Here is a 17,771-nt window from a genome sequence, read left to right as displayed (position 1 = left end):
AGGATGAACTGAAAGGATTTTGGAGGTCAAGAGTCTCAGGTCAGAGTGTCTGTGACCTCACGTCTGTCAATTTTTGTGACCGCACAAAACTCACAGATTAAGTGAATTTCCCTAAATTTGGGCTTTAATTTAGGCTTTGATGGTCAAAGGTCACTGTGACCTCGTGTCCGTCTGTTCTGCCTGTGCCATTCAAATAAATTCAATATTTGCACAAGCACTGACTTTGACTCAAGGGTGAACTGATTAAATTTTGCTGATCAAAGATCAAAGTCACTGACCTCACATCTATCCTCTTCTTTTTCTTCTGAATGCCTTGATGTCATTTTCTAAAATTTGGCAAAAGCACCAGCAGGACTCAAGGGTAAACTGATCAGATTTTATAGCTCAAAGTCACTTTGACCTGGCACCCATCCCATTCTCATCAACGCTGAATTTTAGAAATGCTTGACTTGAATGTTTTTTTTTTTTTACTTCAAGCTCAAACATCAGCTTGGACTCATTCAAGAATGGATTAAAATATGAGTCTCGACAGAGATGCATGTGAACTGGAATTTGACTGGTTCACAAAGGCATACAATCACGTTATGGTAATTGTAGTTGAGAAATAGCTATAGGTTCTACCATTAGAGCAGTTCCACAAATTACCATCCATTATTAATGTGTGCATGTTTGTTATAGTCATGGTGATGGTTTATCACCCATAATTGTGTTTCCTCTTTATGAAAAATTAATACAATTATCTCTATCAGGCAGTTGAGGTCTGACAATGAACATTTGTCTATGTCATGCATATGTTACATAAATTGCATATTTCATAGATGTTGTTAGTTAGTTGCACTTAGTGAGCAGCTGCAGTATTTTGTCTTATTGCTGCCTTCTCCAAATCAATAAACCAGATGCAGGCTCTGCTGTGAAACACAGAAGACTTAATGATTTGGATGGTAGCCCTCCCTCTGGCTTTTAAGCTGTCTCTCTGTATGACATGCTGTTTCATCATTATTTTTTGCATAAAAGTATTATCCACTGTGATCTTTTTTGCAGAGGAGCAGGAACATTAGTTATAATACGTTATAGCAAATTTACTGTAACAGGATTGGATGTAGATAGCATTTGGTTTTTGAGTTGTGCATCCAAAGGGTGAATAGTGGCACAAAAAATCTTTGTTCAGGAAAAAAACACGATAAGCCAACATAGAACTCTGGTTGCTGTGAAAGATGGACGTTATTCTGTGTGGTGATCCAGGAGCTCAGCGCTCACTCTGACCTACATTCACAGAAGGTTCATTGCAAAACAACATATTCACTGTAAGAAAAAAGTGACACCTAGTGCTGACAAGATTACACAGATACTTACATAAAAGCAAACCACTTAATGAAACTATATTGAAGACATGACGTGTCCTTGGGCTATTGTCCTTTTTGAAAACAGAGCTGCTCATTATCACATCTTATTGTTTTGAATAAGTATGTTACAGATGTTAAAATAACCAAGATCATTCTTTGCTTCATGCCAGCATAAAAATAGGTCTGGAGCTGGTCCTGCTGCCACAGGGAATTAGTCACTGAAATGCTGGAAGTGGAACATCCTGTTCCCGTTGTCACCTATAAAAAAGTGATGTAAATCATCACCCCTCATTTTACCTGCCTCTCAGGAAGTAAGGTAACAGCAAGGATGCTGTTCTGCAGAGGAATAATTCAGTCAAAACCAGACTGTACAGACAAGAAAAAGTGTGCTCATACAAACCACCCTGCATGCTAAATGTGGGCCACATGGTTTTTCCTTCTGGAAAAAAAACCTCAACAACACACAAGAGGATATTTCTGACATTTTCTGCTCAATGTTATGTACTGTCCACCTGTTGATCTTTTGGCTCCCCTCATCATTGCTTCGTTGCCTTGGAAACACCCTAAGAGAAATGGGGGCACAGCGATGAAAACTGGGCCTCGTAGTAGGAGGTGACACTGGAAATGTATCATCCCTTTCCTCCCACAAGCTTCACCAAAGAGGATGAACATGTTTTAGAAGCTATGGCAATGAAGTCGCAGCTTTTCATTCTGTTTGAGCAGCTCTGGCCCATCTGACTGTGATTTGCAACACCACCCACTGAACATGCTCAATTGATGACAGAAAGAGAGAGAGAGGAGGATGACAGAAAGGATCATCTGAAACCACAAAAATATGATTTGAGGAACACTCATTCTTAGTTTAACCCCATTAACACATTTCATGAAACACTAAGACCAGCAATGTATTAGTTCCATCCCTCAAAATCTAAACAGGAACAAATACTGCCTATTTTCAGCTATAGATTAATAAACATTTGGTGCTCTGGTGAATATTTTCAGCAATAACATTAATTATTGAACTTACTTGCACAGGGAAATTTACACTTATTACATTACTGTCAGAATGTATTTTAATGCAGATCCCCAACAAATGCAATATTTTCTAGTGCTTAATGTTTGGAAATAGGGACTAACACAGTGTTAGTGCTTTACATTTTTTTACGAATAAAGTATGAAGGACCACATTCAGATTCAAAAATATTGTTTGATACTATTTGAATCTCGATATTATTAAGTATTGTACAGCTTTGGCAGAGACATACAATATCACTGCCTAACGTTTTGAATCTAAAAAACTGAATGTATTTTTGTATATCTGGTTGTTAGGTTGGGTCATAATTGAGCAGTGTAAATATAGAAATGAGAACGTATAAGACTTTTTTCCGAGTATGTCAAAATAGTTAGTTTGAATATGTAAATTTGTATATATATATTGTATATATGTATATTTTCTGAGATACCGTGTTTGCTAAAAAGTAACTTTAAGATTAAAGAACATTTATATGACAAAAGTAAAAGACAAGAATTTACTTTTGCATATGTGGGTGTATATTCATGTCATAATCATTTTGCTTGCTTAGACCACTTGAGTTATGATTGTTTAACAATTTCCGTTTAATATTTTTCAAGAAAACACCACAAGTAATGTTGAGGTACAGCTTAAAATGTCACTCTCTTAAATTTGAAAAACATATATTGTTTTTATTGGAATTAGGTTCAAAAGAGGGCAATCTTATAAACGTGAAATTGTAGAAAAAAAGAAATTAAAATTTGTGTTTCTTTCAGCTGTGTTTATTTTATTCCATTTCTTCCCTCACCCCTAATGAGTGACAGTGTGACACTACGGTCATATCAGGTGGTGACTTAAAGCTAAAGAGGTTTTTGAGCTAGGATTGAACTTCTAACCAATCAGATAATCTATTATTTCTACTTTAATTACAAGTTTTGTAGTTTATTATATATAGTTTATTATGTATATGTAGTTTATTATATATATATATATATATATATATATATATATATATATATATATATGTGTGTGTGTGTGTGTGTGTGTGTGTGTGTGTGTGTGTGTGTGTGTGTGTGTGTGTGTGTGTGTGTGTGTGTGTGTGTGTGTAAATTTATATGACAAAAGAAGACAACTATTTACTCTAGGGCCACGTGAGTTATCATTGTTCGATTCAACTGTTTGACTTTAATATTTTTCAAAGAAAAGGCACCACAAATATTGTTGATGTACAGCTTAAAATATCAGTCTCTTAAATTTGAAAAACATATATTGTTTTTATTGGAATTAGGTTCAAATGAGGGCAATCTTATAAACGTGTGGTACTCCCACTGATAAACAGTGATTGACGGCTGATCAATGATGTGATCAGAGTTGAGCTGCTGGAGGCAGAGGAATCAGCAGGAGACGAATCTCCTGACAGAGAGCTTGACTCTCTACTCCACAGCTTGAACTCAAGTTTTACACGCACTGCTGCTCACTGGATATAAGGATTAGAATCCCATCATAAACACTTAAAGTGTTTAAAAACTGTTTGTACAGAAACTGAACGACCATTTGGGTTTGTGCAGTTCTTTAAAATATTGTAACGGCCCAGCAAGTGGGTTAGTGTGGGGGCGGATGCAATCTGCCCCGAGGGAATTATGGGTAAATGTGTTCTGAATAGTTCTGTGCTTTAATTGCTTAAATGTTAAATGTTGTTAAATGATTACGTTACAGTTAGTGTTATTAGGTGTGTTCACATGTTTAGGTTGGTTATGTAAAGTGTATGTGGAAGGTGATGGGTGTATGAATGGCCCTCACGGTGATCGGCTACTTGTGGGTGTGTTCAAAATAAAGCTCAGCTATCTCTGTTGTGAGAGGTAGCTGTAAAAAGGCAAGAGTTGTGTTGTGATTGCTTATATCAAACAGCTTGAGGCACTTGGGGTCGTGCGGTGTATGGGGCGCAAGTGTTCTCCCTTCCGCCTGCCATTTTGAACTGTTTGTTGATGTTAGCTTGCTAGCACCCAAGCTAGCCGATTAGGTTAGTTAAGTCAGTTAGGGTTAGCTTTAGCTTCACCACCTCCCACAGTTAGCTCCCATAAACTGGGTTGCTACATTGGTTTCAGCAAGTGGGATTTATCGTCTAGTAGACGCCATAATGGAGCGAAGCATAGGCGAGTTAGAGCGTGCAGTCCTAGAGAGCAGCGTGCTGCTGGAGCACCTCAAGCTGGGGGCATGGCGAAAGGCTAGCGACGGCACCAGTGTGGGCCGGTCTACACACTGCAACCCTGACCACGGGAGACGCGGACCGTTACCCATAACGCCAGTAAAGCTACCACGTTACAGTGGGCTGACTCCACTGGAACCTTACCTCGCCCAGGTCGAGTTGGCTGCCCTCCATGGGGGATGGAGCGGTGAGGGAACGGCTACTCACCTGGCCCTGGCCCTGGAAGGTCCTGCCTTGCAGGTCCTTGCTGACCTACTCCCAGAGGATCGTCGGGAGCTACAAGCCATCACTGCCGCTCTCCAACGGCGTTTCAGGCAGAGAACCTCCATCGAGCAGAGCAGAGAGCAGCTAGCTGGCCGCTACAGACATGACGGGGAGAGCTTGGGGGCTTTCGCCGCTGATGTACAGCTCTACACCCAACGCGGCTACCCCACCTTTCCGTTTGCAGCCCGAGAGGAACTGAGCCTCCACTCCTTTCTGCGGGGGCTAGCACCAGAGCGACTTCGCCAACATGTCTGCCTGTCCACACCCCGCTCACTGGAAAAGGCCCTGAGAGAAGCCGAGCGTGCAGAGGAGGTGTTGGGGGCTGGTTCCGCACCGGGCCGATCCCCTTCCTGGCACAGGCCAGTCAGGGCAGCCAGCCGGGAGGCCGCCGGGGAGTGCCTAGAGGGAGAGGTAACCAGCTGGGCCCAGCCAGCTGTCACCCGACGATGACCGGGGGACGATCGCTGCCACCACTGTGGGGAGCCAGGGCATTTCGCCAGGGACTGCCTAGCTGCGAGCCCTCGCCCCAGAGCTGAGTCACTGACGGGAAACGGATATGGGATGAGGCAGTGAGGGACCCCTCATCCCGGTTCCAAGCACTCCTCCAAATAGATAGAAATAGACGCTGTGGAGCACCACCAGAGCCAGCGTACCCCAGCAGCCTCATCGAGACCATCGCTCTCCAGCCCAGGCCGGGCAGGAGGGGCAACGGAGACACCGTGGGAGCCGCACAGCCAGGGCCAGCGTACCCCAACAGCCACCCCCCCGTGCCTATGCTCCTCCCTCTGATGAGACTGCTGCCGCTGTTGCGGAGCTAGCGCAGCGGAGCGGTGGACACCTTGACGCAGCGCAGCGGCATCAGCTGAACAGGCTGCTTCAGGACTTCGTAGACATTTTTGCTGCCAGGGACGAGGACTGCACTAGGACGGGCCTGGTGCAGCACCACATTGACACTGGCAATGCGCCTCCCATTCGCTTGCGGCCCCATAGACTGCCGTTGGTGAAACGCCAAGCCGCACAGGAACTGATCAAGAGCATGGTGGCCAATGACATCATCGAGCCCTCGGACAGCCCGTGGGCTGCACCAATGGTGATGGTGCGGAAAAAAACTGGAAAAAAGCGCCACTGTGTGGATTATAGGCGTTTAAACGCACTAACTAAGAAAGACTCTTACCCGCTGCCCCGCATCGACGATGTCCTGGACTATGTTGCTGGATCCTGTTGGTTCAGCTCTTTGGACTTGCGTAGCGGGTACTGGCAAGTAGAGCTGGCACCAGAAGCCCGCTCAAAGACTGCTTTCACCATCGGGCAAGGACTGTGGCAGTTTAAAGTAATGCCTTTTGGACTTTGCAATGCCCCTGCCACCTTTGAACGGTTGATGGAGCGTGTTCTTAAGGACATTCCACGGAGCCGCTGTGTTGTCTACCTGGACGACCTGCTGGTGCACGCCAAGGGCTTTGAGGACGCCATCAATAACCTTGCAGGCATGTTCATGGCCATTCGTCAGGCTGGACTGCGGCTTAACCCAGCGAAATGCCCATGGCTGGCGAGAGTTACTCAGTTTCTGGGTCACGTGGTCAACGAGCATGGGGTGACCACGGACCGGGCCAAGGTGGCTGCAATTAAGGAGTGGCCCCAGCCAACCACCACCAGTGAGCTGAGGAGTTTCCTTGGCCTAGCCTCCTATTACCGGAGGTTTGTAAAAGACTTTGCCACCATTGCCAGTGCCCTCCACCGAGTGACTGAGAAGGGCCGGCAGTTCGAGTGGTCTGAGGCCTGCTCAAGGGCTTTCCAACGTTTGAAGGTGGACCTCTCGGAGGCTCCTGTCTTGGCGTACCCCGACCCCCAGCAGCCGTTCATTGTGGACACAGATGCCAGTGGAGTGGGAATTGGAGCGGTACTCTCTCAAGGGGGGGAGACAGGAGAACGAGTGGTGGCCTACTACAGCTGCAGTCTGAGCCGCCCTGAATGCAACTATTGTGTGACTAGGCGAGAACTGTTGGCGGTGGTCCTGGCTGTAAGACACTTTAGACCATATCTCCTTGGCACTAGGTTCACTTTGAGGACCGACCTCGCCTCTCTCACCTGGCTGCTCAACTTCAAGCAGCCCGAGGGCCAGGTGGCAAGGTGGCTGGAGATCCTCCAGCACCGGCCAGGGTGACAGCATGGCAATGCTGATGCCCTCTCACGACGCCCCTGTCTTCTGGACGAGTGCCGCTACTGTCGCCGCCATGAGGAACGAGAGCTGGGGCCATCAGCAGCTGCAGTCACCACTGGGGAGGGAGAGCCGTTCAGCAGAGAACAGCTGCAGCAGCATCAGGAGATGGATCCGACCAACGACCGGAATGGCCGGCCATTTCAGCCAGAGGGCCAGATATCAAGCTGCTTCACTCACAGTGGGGCAGCCTGGAGCTCTGTGACGGCATCCTCTACCGGCGGTGGTGGGCACCAAGTGGGGGGTGCTGACCGCCTGCAACTCTTGGTCCCCAGTGCTCTTCGGGCGGAGGTACTCCGGTGGGTCCATGGATCTGCTGGGGCTGGCCACTTTGGAAACTCCAAGACGGTGCACCGTTTGCGACAGCGTTTCTACTGGCCAGGCTGCCGTCAGGACGCGGAGCTTCACGTTCACTGTTGTGATGACTGTACAGCTCAAAAAGGACCCACCCAACGCTCCCGAGGGCCTCTGCAGCAGTACCTGGTAGGTGCGCCTATGGAGAGGGTCGGTGTGGATATCCTGGGCCCTTTTCCCACTACCGAGGCTGGCAATCGCTACATCCTGGTCGCAATGGACTACTTCACCAAGTGGCCTGAGGCATATGCAGTTCCGGACCAGACTGCCACCACAGCTGCCCAGCGACTGGTGGAGGACATGTTCTCCCGGTTTGGGGTACCGGAGGAACTACACAGCGACCAGGGGCGGAACTTTGAGAGCCGGCTGTTTGCTGAGGTGTGCCAGCGGCTCGGGGTGAGAAAGACTCGGACCACACCACTCCACCCTCAGAGCGATGGACTGGTGGAGCAGTTTAATCGCACCCTTGCAACTCAGCTTGCCATTCTAACCAGCCGGCATCAGAAGGACTGGGACCAGCACCTACCCCTGGTCCTGTGGGCTTACCGGACTGCTGTCCAGGAGTCCAGCCAATGTACCCCAGCCACACTGATGTTTGGGAGGGAGCTCCGGACACCAGTGGACTTGGTTTTTGGGCCACCCCCGGAGCCTGAAATTACGGGGGGCCCAGAGTTGGATTACCTCAGGCGGCTCAAGGAGTGCCTTAGTGTGGTCCATCAGCTGGCTCGGGAATCCCAAGGGGATGCTGGGGCCCGACAAAAGCGGGCATATGATGGACGGTGCCATGGACACCCTTTTTGAGTTGGGGACAATGTCTGGGTGTACTGCCCTGTGAGGAAGCGGGGGCTCTCGCCAAAACTCACCAGCCACTGGCAGGGGCCCGGAGAGATCCTGGACTGGATCTCTGAGGTGGTGTATCGGGTTTGCATGCCAGGAAGGGGGCGGAGGGTGGTGCTGCACAGGGATCGGCTGGCGCCATATCATCCTCTGGCTCCGAATCCGGTGACAGAACCGGAGGACAGTCTTTTGACGGCCATTCCCAGTGCCAGCATGAACAATGGTGGACTTGGGGCTGAGCCTGGTACGGTGAGTGGGCCGCTACAAAGACCGGCGCGTGCTCGACGTCTGCCGGGACAGTTAAGAGACTTTGTTGTGGGACTGAGTGACTGAGGGTTGTGGTGACACTGAACCCTCTTGGGGGGGGGCAGTGTAACGGCCCAGCAAGTGGGTTAGTGTGGGGGCGGATGCAATCTGCCCCGAGGGAATTATGGGTAAATGTGTTCTGAATAGTTCTGTGCTTAATTGCTTAAATGTTAAATGTTGTTAAATGATTACGTTACAGTTAGTGTTATTAGGTGTGTTCACATGTTTAGGTTGGTTATGTAAAGTGTATGTGGAAGGTGATGGGTGTATGAATGGCCCTCACGGTGATCGGCTACTTGTGGGTGTGTTCAAAATAAAGCTCAGCTATCTCTGTTGTGAGAGGTAGCTGTAAAAAGGCAAGAGTTGTGTTGTGATTGCTTATGTCAAACAGCTCGAGGCACTTGGGGTCGTGTGGTGTATGGGGCGCAAGTGTTCTCCCTTCCGCCTGCCATTTTGAACTGTTCGTTGACGTTAGCTTGCTAGCACCCAAGCTAGCCGATTAGGTTAGTTAAGTCAGTTAGGGTTAGCCTTAGCTTTAGCTTCCTCCGCCTCCCACAGTTAGCTCCCATAAACTGTGGGTTGCTACAATATTATGTTTCATTTTACGAGATAGGAAATGTTGGAAAAACCTTTTTTAATGCATATAAATTGAAAACATATGTAATAATACTATACATGGTCTAAATTGTGTGCATTTATAACAGCTGAACTTCTGAATTTCAGGCCTGATACGCCCACTTTAGGCATATATAAAATTTAAAAGAAATATGCAAAGTTCTGGCTATCATTTAAATTTAAAATTTGTTAACATTTTGGTAACTGAAACAGGCAAACAACTTACAATATACGTTTTATGTACATACCAGAGTTTAGATATACATTAAAAGTAAATATTTAATACCAATATTTGCGAATAATTAAATTTATTTCAACATTATAAGTTTGTCTATGTTTGCTATTCAATTGCTATTGTTTTTGTATGTTTTTGGGATTCATTCTAAACATACATCAATCTTCTAAACACAGTTTAATATAATTATTAACTAATAATGCCAATTAACAACTGTTTCATTTAAACCCGGGTTTAGGGCTACTTAAATTTTTCAGAATTAATGTTTACTTTATGATTAATACATTTCCAGCACAATCCACAACAGAGAGCCAAATTATCCACAGCACCTCTCCTATCAACTGGCTGACAGGTCCAGCTGTTAATACGAGCTAATCTTTGTGTCTAACGCTGCAGGGTGGTGACTGCACCTCTCTCCTCTCTCTGTCAGAGGTGCTCTAATGGTTCTGAAGGGATTTTTTTTAAATCTCTAAATTAAGCTGGCATTTATCGTCTGCAGCAGTGGAGATGCTCACGATACACCAGTAGACGGGCATACACCACAGCATGCTGGCTTGTCTCCCAGTTGGCTTCATTAAATAACATATTGTCAGATCAGCTTAACTGACAAGTTGTGTGTGTCTGAGGAGCGGACGGCAGGAGTCAGTTCTGCATCTGTCACTGAGTCACTGTCTCTGCTGGTGAAAAGAACAGAGTAGTGGATAATACACCCTGCTTCAGTCTGCCTCTAAACACCAAAACACACTTGTACAGATCAGAGTCTGTGTCAAAGTGTGTTTATTCTGTCCTTGAGGTTGACAGTTATCCCCAACGCCTCAGCGTGACCTAATGTCAACCATAGGGGACATCATTTACGGTCATACTGTGTATTGTAGTTGCACTATTTTACTAGCATTAATCCAATAATATACTTTTATAAAGTGCTGTAGGGATGAGGTTTTTTTGCAGGTCAACTCAGATGTAGCATCTTCTGGGTTCCCTCAACAAAAGGTCAATGGGATTTTTACATTAACATTTACAGTTTCTTGTGGAAAATCAACTGTGTGACAAACAGAAATGTATGATACTTACACTTTCTCAGCAAAATAATCTTCAGAGTTGAACAACTCTGAAGCCTATAAACAAACTTGTAATTTCAGCAAGCACTATTACTACAAATTACTACAATTATTACTACAAAAGCCTTCCGTCTTATAGTGACCTGTCAATCCAATTATAAAGTCACTGAGCCTGTAGAGTTGGATTAGTGAGTAGATGACTCTCCATTTCCGGCCCACAACAAGTGTAAAAAAACTGCTAAGTAATGTCAGGATTTTAGGACTCATGCCTACAGTTGTCTATTTGATTCTCATTATGAGGTCTGATTTAAATATTATACCTGTAGCACTGTACCCAAAGCTATATGTATTGTGTAAATTTTGTACTGTTGGTGATTTTGTAGAGAAAAGGAGATTAAAATGTTTCTTTCTTTCACCTGTGTTTATTTCATTCTATTTATGTTTGAAAAACTGTTCCCTTTAATCATTCATCACTAATGAGTGACAGTGTTACACTACGGTCATATCAGGTGGTGACTTAAAGCTACAAAGGATTTTGAGCTAGGATTGAACTAACTAATCAGGTAATCTATTATTTCTACTTTAATTGCAAGTTTTGTAGTTATATACTGGAATTGCATACTGTAAGACTAACCTGTAGACCTGGGCAGAGCATATGTTTCAATATTATTTTTTTTGAAAATGAATTACTCTGTGTAATAATCAGTTAAATGTTGAGAGTTTAATTTAATATGTTTGCACTGAAAGTTATTCTTTGAATCAACTTAATTAAATCTTGGAAAGAATTTCCACCTGATTAAATTGCTTTTATTCAACATTAAGCATTTGTGTTGGATTAACTTAATTTTGCTATGGAAAATAAGTTGGACTAACTGTTGTAAATTAATTTGGATGCAACCTTAACAATTATCTTGAATCAATCTAAACAAATAATGTTGTTGGGTGTTTAAGTTGTCGCTATGTTATTACTAATATTTGTTATGTAGGAGGATGTTTACAATGTTTATCTACAAATGTATCTCTGACTGGTCAGAGATAAATTGGTCAGTAGAGAGAACAGCAATGAGCAATGATCTTGGTCTGGAAAAGTATGGACATATTTGTAAATACTGTACTTTGCTGTGTTTCAATTAATTTAAATATGTTATTTTAGAATAAAATTCCTCAAAATTGAAGTAATAAATGTTTACAGCCCTACTCAATTTAACAGCTACTGAGAAAACCACTGTAGCATGAGCGGGAAATGGCTTTTTGGGAAACACAAACTCAGGCGTCATGGATGATCTTCTGCGCAAACGACACAATTCACCGAACGCTGAATTCAACAAAGTGCTTCAGTAAATAGAGCGATACAAAAGGGGTCCCTCTGGAGCTAGAGGATAAGAGAGTGCACTGATAAGCACACATATACAGTACATAATATAAATGTGTGTTGCAGTAAACAGAATATTGTGGTTTCTTCTCTCTGACTAACAAGCCAGAAGCCAAAGGCTGGTGATGAGCTTTGAGCTCTGCATAATTGGATGCAACTCAGGCTGAATCAGCAGCACATACACACACTAACACACACGCAAGCACGCTCCCACATACACACACACTAATGCAAGACTCACCTTTCTCACAATTACCATGAAAGAGCTTCAGGACTCAGCTTTGTTTGCTGTCCTGTCAGGATGGGATTGTTTTTTTAATGCAGTACCTTTAGTGTGGAAAGGTTGTCACAGCCAGATGCAACTTTTACTCCACTTAATAAAAATAAAGTGTAATGACCTATTTTGCAAACTCATTATAAATTAAAACTAAATCTCTCAATTAATAATTGATTCAACCCTAATTCAGTACTTTGTAAGAACATTTGGAGCTTTAGAGGTGCTAAGTTGCTTTAGTTACAGAGCCACCTGACCATGTTTCTAATCTTTATACTAACCTCGGCTAACTATGGATGTACACAGGAGAGCAATAGATGAAAATGACTTGATTAAACATATCACAAAATATCAAACTATGACTTTAATATCTTTTTGCAGAGAGTCACAGGTGGTACTGTACAAAAGGGGAAGCATCTGAAAACCCAATTCAAATCTGTAGACTGAACATTATGCTTATAAAACCACATAAAATGAAGAAGAGAGGAATAAAAAAGAAGTTTCTAGTGTTGAAAGGAGAAACAGTGATAAGAAAAACTCTCAAGTGAGATCTAAAAAAAAATCATCCTAAAAAATCATGTAGTCCATCCACTGGCGTGTTTTGTTTGCACTTATTAACTTATGGCAGTGTGTCTGCTTCAGAAACAGCTAAATTACTTCTGAGCTACCTCAGATATGTCTCCTCTTTCACCATCTTCAGTCCCCCATCCCCACTTCAAATAACAGTAAAATTAAAAAATGCACTCTGTGTTCAGATTGCCAGGCTTGTAAACTTAAACTCAGCCTCCAGATTCTGCTATGATCCACTGCTTTCATATAGCCGAATGGTTAAGCAACCCAGCAAGAGCTCCCTGGACTTGTTTCATGATGGATGGCTGCTTTTGTGCTGCCACAGCCCTATTGTGTTGTAGAGCAAGGTACCTAATCCATCAGGGCACACAACAGGCCTTTCAATAATGAATAAGGTAGAAGTTGAGAAGCTAATAATTCACAGAAAGGCCAATGGCAATGAATTCCAACAGGGCAGCTAACAGGCTGCCGTACAGAAAAGGTGTGGGCAGATATTAAAACTCAGCAAGGTTATCAAGTGGAGTGGGTTTGTTTCCCCCTGCTGCTGTGGTTTGCACTGAGCGACTTTTCATTCCTGCAGCACAAAACACAGCCAGTGGGGCAAAGTCACAAAGCAACTTGGCCAGATTCTGTTTTCGGAAAATGAGAAATATCCTGAAATCAACAGGCATGACAAAGTCCTAGAGCTACTATTCAAGTTCAGCTCTACAGATTCAGCTCAGCTGTTGCTCTAATCCCACTAATACAAATACGCCCGAGAGAACAGAGAGGGGACAAATAGGAGCAACACATGACACTCGTTTACACTAGCATTCAAGCTAAAACCAATACATTACCCTGGTCAAGAAGAAATCAATAGTTTTACCCCCCTTGCTCTCTTCCTGCCTTTTCCTCATCCTCTTTACTCCCTTCTCACCTTCCCTTCCCCTTTCACCAGCTAATTTCTTCATCTTTCTTCATTTCCTTCCTCTCACATCTGTAAATGAAAATACCTACATTCAGTATTTTTTCTGTGCTCAAATGTTTAAATATTCTTCACTGATCTGATGCTGTATCCACATCAGCAAATAATTGTCAATTGATTATTTGCTTCTGCATTTATTGTTATTTTGTTTGAAACGTAAATATTCAGTACAGTGTCCAATCACCAACAGGTTTGCATTAATAGGTTTGTTGCGATAAAATACCTGAAGGATGATCTTGTGTAACTTTAATTATCGCTCCTCGGACATCAGTCCCCGATCCCCAATATTCAGAACAATATAAGAGGATTTGACTGGACCAATGGGGGGCCTGAGGTTTGAGGAGTGAGGAACAATCATATATATATATATATATATACATGAGACGTACCCTGTATCTTACTTAATTCTCTCCTTCTCCTCCCTCACTAGACCATCTGTGTTGTGACGCATGCAGAGAACAGAGGATGCAAACCAGCGCTGTACTCAGCCAGTCACATCCTTTACCAAATCTTAATTGACCACTGCTCCAGTTTCCATGAAGAAGAAACAACAAGGGAAGGCAAAAATCAATTGGTCCCCTTATGTCTGGCTGGAGCACCATGCTGGTCTTAAGCTGTGGTGCACCAAGGGGATGAGGCTGATGTTGTGTTGTTGTTGGATTTCACAGCAGAAAAGACCTGTGGACACTGTGCTCTAGAGCAAATGGTGTTCTCCTCATTACCGCTTGAGCTCAGGCTGTGTCACAACATTGTCCTCCTCTAAGGTTTGTGTGGAGCAGAACAAACTGCAGCTGCTTTCTATTCTCAGATTTGAATCTAGGACAGCCAAGGAGACTGTGATCAGGTCCCTGGCCCAATGCTTTCACGGATGTCACCAGCAGACTCACCTGTCTATAGTTGCAACTGTACCATGGCATGCATAAACAACATAAACAAACATGCCTTATTCACATGTAAACACAAGGTGGGTGGTATGGCTGCCACCTGTAGGCGATTCAGCTAAGGATCACCGTGTCACCTTGCCGCTTGTCTCTGTGATGCCGCAGCAGACTCACTTATCCTCTCTGCTGCTGCGAGCGGGTGCTCTCCTTCACCCCAGCATGACTCAGAGCCCGGTTGCCTATTGAGCCTTTTGCTACCAAAGCTCAATGCTCTATTTATTGTAAAGCCCAAGTGAATTTCATGCAATCCAGCAGCAGAACAAGTTTATGTTGAGGTGAATAAAATGCTCAATTCAAAGAAAGAGAGCTGTTTGAGGACTTTTAGTGCCCTTGACAAAAGGTAAAAATAATGCAGCAGAAGAACAAAGATGTTAAAGTACAAAGTACAAGAAAACAATAATCCATGGAGGTGATTTATTATTAAACAGCATCCATGCTGAATGCTACAAACCCTGTTAACAATGTAATGCAGTTGAAAGAGTTCTGCGTTGTCTACTATATTAATTTAAGTCACATTCAGCCTACAGGAGCAGACTCAAATTTTTAAGTCAATTATACATTTCCCAAAAAAAGAAAAAAACAAAACAAAATGCGCAATAGATTCTTCAGTCATCCAAACCTAAACAGAGTAATGAGTGTGAGACGCAAATGAAATCTGAATGAAACTAGTCATCTTTGATCCTCATATCTTTAGTATTTTTAAGTGATATTTCATTCATGTTATCATGCACAACCATTGCAAAAGTGCTAGATTTATGTAGATTGACTTCGATAATTTCAAGATTTTGTGCGACATGTAACCGCTCTTATTATTCATGTCTGGCCAGGTCCTCGAGTTAAAAATGAACTATCCCCAGATGTTTGAGTTGACCTGGGCTATTATAACAATGGGGGGAGAAATACACTAACATTACAACAGGATCTATTGTTGCTTTGCACTTCTGCAAAACCACCAACACGTCTCAATAACTCACACTTGACTCACAAACATTCAGTACATCTATCTGACATATGCTCACACACGTCGGCAGTTTTCGCTCGCATCTTATCGCTGCCACTCTTCCTTCCTGTTGCCACAGCAACGCAGCACTTGTCTCAGTGTCTCATTGACAGCACATGACAACATCCACGAACAGCAGAGAACAGTAACACACTCTATCTACTGTATGGTACACATGCAAATCAAAGCATATTAATGTTGCATATTTACAGTACAGGCCACAGCAGAAGTTTCAGTAGTAGTGCTGATATAGACAATGTGTGATACAATTGATAATGGATACAAATGATTCCACAATACAGAAAACAAAAAAAATAAACTTAAACAATAAAATAATTAGCTGTTTGCTGCTTTGTCACATAATTAACACATGGACCAGAAGTTTTCTCTCTATGATGCCTAAATACCTAAACAATTCTACACACACAAACAACAACCCCATATTTCTCACTACTAGTTTTGACTATGTGCAATCTTTGACATAGAAACCTCAAAATAAATTCAAACACGCAACATAAAAAAACAAAAATTTTCATACCTCACAATTGCGTCCCGTGAAGCCCTGGCTGCATGTACAGGTGTATTCCCAGGTGTCCTCTGGCCTGCCAGCAGAGGGGGGGGCCAGGCACAAGCCCCCGTTGAGGCAGGGTCTGCCTTCACAGGGGTCTGGGCGAGGTGTGGCCTGGGTTGGGGTGGGCTCAGCTGGGGCTGGGGTGTCTGGGGCCAGCTGGAATGGGGATGGGATGGCCCCAATGCTGATGCTGCTGCTGCTCAGGAGCAGGAGGAGGAGAAGCTGTTGGGACGTGAAGCGCCGTACTGTCTGTGTGGGATGGCAGCAGGGAACTGCCAGCACATTGCACACACTCACCCTCATCCTGATCTTCTTAGTCTGGCTTCCTTCCCTTTTTTTTCCTTTGTTGTGTGTATGTGTCTCCTCTTTCCTCGGAAATGCTGTAAGTGCTGTTTGGGCTCAGTGAGTGGCTGAGTGTGTGAGAAAGAGTTTCAGCTCTGCACAGGGAGAATGACTGCGAGGAGACTGGTTGATGGTGAGGAGGCTGAGGGAGAGAAGGTAAGGATGCAGTAGAAGAAGGGGAGGGTCTCGTCTCTTTTCTGTCTCTGAGGCACAGTGACGATATAGCTGACGACACTGACATACTCCACCCCCAACACTAGCACCTTAATACACACACTGCCTCTCTCTATTTCCTGGCTTCTTGCACATACACACTGTGCAGAGTAGCGGAGGAGCTCTGCACCCTCCTCATTTACAGTCTCATCATCCATAACCTCTCCTTGGAACCAGGCTTCCAAGAATGTTGAACGGAAAAGGGAGGAGGAGAAAGAAGAGGAGGAGGGGGTGGTGTTAGAGGAGAAAATAGTCATCAGCTTTGCCACAAGATTACAGTAGCTTCTTTATAGTGATAACAGGCAGTCTTACTACGTGGGAGACAATGCAATCATGCTGACGGGCTCGGAAGGGCCAAGGTTGGCTTGTGTATTGAAGGTCAGTGGTGGAAGTACACCTTTTATTTAAAAGAACTAATGCAACACAGTGAAATTAGAGGGGGATTCTGTTAAAGTATTTGTAGTAATAGAAGTGAAAAAGTACTATGTTTAGCAAAAACTGGTCTTTCGTTCATATACACTCACTGGCCATTTTATTAGGTAAACATGTACAATCTACAATACAGCAGCTCTGCCATTAATTTTACTTTAACAAGGTTATAATTTCAGTTTTTTCAGTTTTAACTGTCAGAATAGTTATAATTCTACTATGTGTTTATTATTTAGGTCATAGTGAGAGGTGGAGTCATACTGTAGTGCATTATATTAAGAGGTGAATTTACTGTAATGTTTTGCTCCTCTTGGTTCTCCTTACCCAACTTCTCTTAATGTGGAGGGGTATTTCAATAGCCGAAGTGATACACTAACCAGCACTGACAGCAGTGCAGGGATATTCACTTGTAAAAGTCTTAAAGTGAACTGAGGTGAAGTATCTAAAAAGTATTTCCAGACAGTGATCAGTATTGTGGCTGAATGGAACTGAAAAAGAGAATAGTGGTAAAGCCGGATACAAAACAAGTATTACATTTGTGATTTCTGCACAAATCAGCTGAAAGAAGTAAAATTATTTTAATCTCAGAATTTCAAATTTACACCAGCTTTGGCCAAGAGTGGGGATGTAGGATTGGAATCTCCACATCA

General features: G+C 43.7%; 1 protein-coding gene across 2 annotated transcripts in view; it reads right to left on the bottom strand.

Moving 5' to 3' along the window:
• Positions 1-16,686, bottom strand: part of dner (delta/notch-like EGF repeat containing) — a 50,282-nt gene extending 33,596 nt beyond the window's left edge. Inside the window, exon 1 of one of the 2 annotated variants that reach the window (XM_067508522.1) lies at positions 16,105-16,686. In XM_067508522.1, coding sequence (XP_067364623.1) covers positions 16,105-16,440 — 336 coding nt within the window. In that variant the 5' untranslated portion in view covers positions 16,441-16,686. The remainder of the gene's footprint in view (positions 1-16,104) is intronic. The other variant, XM_067508521.1, reaches the window with a different exon arrangement.
• Between the last annotated feature and the right edge of the window lie 1,085 nt (positions 16,687-17,771).

This window comes from Channa argus, chromosome 6 (genome assembly GCF_033026475.1).
Source record: "Channa argus isolate prfri chromosome 6, Channa argus male v1.0, whole genome shotgun sequence".
NCBI lineage: Eukaryota > Metazoa > Chordata > Actinopteri > Anabantiformes > Channidae > Channa > Channa argus.
This window is presented reverse-complemented; position numbering and strand designations above follow the sequence as displayed.